The 1,485-nt window shown below is 32.5% G+C and overlaps 1 protein-coding gene across 1 annotated transcript; it reads left to right on the top strand.

Annotated features, from left to right (window-relative positions):
* Positions 1–338: 338 nt before the first annotated feature.
* On the top strand, positions 339–1,229 carry LOC106321714 (the record flags this gene model as incomplete). The annotated part of the gene is made up of 4 exons (XM_013759959.1): positions 339–476; positions 555–819; positions 913–1,006; positions 1,105–1,229. Coding segments are annotated over exons 1-4 (622 nt in total), but the record flags the coding sequence as incomplete, so codon positions are not given.
* Between the last annotated feature and the right edge of the window lie 256 nt (positions 1,230–1,485).

Genomic DNA, 1,485 nt, shown 5'->3' with positions numbered 1-1,485 from the left:
TTTCCTATTATATATGCATAAGATAATCATTAATAACATTGGAATTAATTTTTCAAATCATTGTCACCTAAGTACCGCAACGTAAAATATAGTAATGAGAAGATCTTAGGATATATACTTCATAGATACATATACAGAAAGAGTATATCTATTCTTACTATATAAAGGTATAATATATAGTGTGTCTATATTGTTATGCACGTTCTATATTAATGAAATTAGCGTCCCAAGTCAATTATATCAAATATATGGTAGCATCGGTAGTATATTAGGTCTTTGAAACTAATTCTATAACTCATACAATAGCAAAAAACAAAACAGCTTACCTTTGATTCTAGATGTTGACCTACGCATGTTTGACCGCCTTGGTTCCAGGCAAAAAGCAGCCTGCAATTCGTGTCAAGATAGTCAGAACATGGATGTCACCTTTTGGTTTAATTCGACCCAATACATGTATGGTTTTTGGAGATGAAAAAGTGAGTACTCTATTTACTAATTAAGTTTATTGTTTTATCATATAGTGTTCTGATGTATTGTTTAACGTATTTTAATAGGGTTCAATGATTGAAGCAACTTTTCCTTGGGGTGTGGTATTGCCGTATGAAATCAATCTTGACGAAGGTGATTGGTTTGAGATCTTAGATTTTAAACTAATTCATGCTTCTGGATTGATTCGAACAACAAGGAGCAAATACCATATCAACCTCACTCATGACTCCGTGGTTACGAAGATTCAGCCTATCACCGAGTGTAACTTTCTCTTTTGTGCGAGTTACAAAACCATCCTCCGTGGTCTATACCATCCTAAGTTTTGTATTGGTAATTCTATCCTTTATTTAAGACAAGTTTTATTAGTATCAAAATTATAGTATGGTTTCCTTATGTTTATGTTTTTTCATATGTACAATCTAGGCCTATGTGGAGCTTTGGTTGAAGTAGGTGATATCCAAGATTTCCCCGAAGCGCAAGCAAACCAGTTTAATCATGGAAATCAACCCAGCATTCGGTTCTCCGTAATAAATATTGAGTGTGTGCTATAGATTTTAATGTTTTCTGTTTACAGCAATTCAGATTAGATAACAGAATTCTTTAAATTCTTTGCAGTTTCACGCAAGTTAAGTGTGTTGCTTATGGATCTCTTGCTGAGAAGTTATATGAATACTGGTCTTCTACAACTGCAAATGTTGTTGTCTGTGTACTAAAGCTATGGAGAATTGAGTGGGGTAATGGTAAGTTTTATTTAGACTAATTAGCTGAAAATAAGTTAGTTTCTTAGCTGAACTGAGTTGTTGCGTTTTATAGGTCGCTTCAGATGTCTTACAAACATTGAAGGCTGTTCGGATATTTTATTTGATCCTGAAATTCCTGAAATACATTACTTTAAATCAATGTAAGTTTAATATTATTGACGAAACCTTTATTTTATAATGTGAATATCATGTATACAGGGTTTATAAACAGTTTTCATTGGTAATGTTAATTTTT

This window comes from Brassica oleracea, unplaced genomic scaffold, assembly GCF_000695525.1.
Source record: "Brassica oleracea var. oleracea cultivar TO1000 unplaced genomic scaffold, BOL UnpScaffold02674, whole genome shotgun sequence".
Classification (NCBI taxonomy): Eukaryota; Viridiplantae; Streptophyta; class Magnoliopsida; order Brassicales; family Brassicaceae; genus Brassica; species Brassica oleracea.
This window is presented reverse-complemented; position numbering and strand designations above follow the sequence as displayed.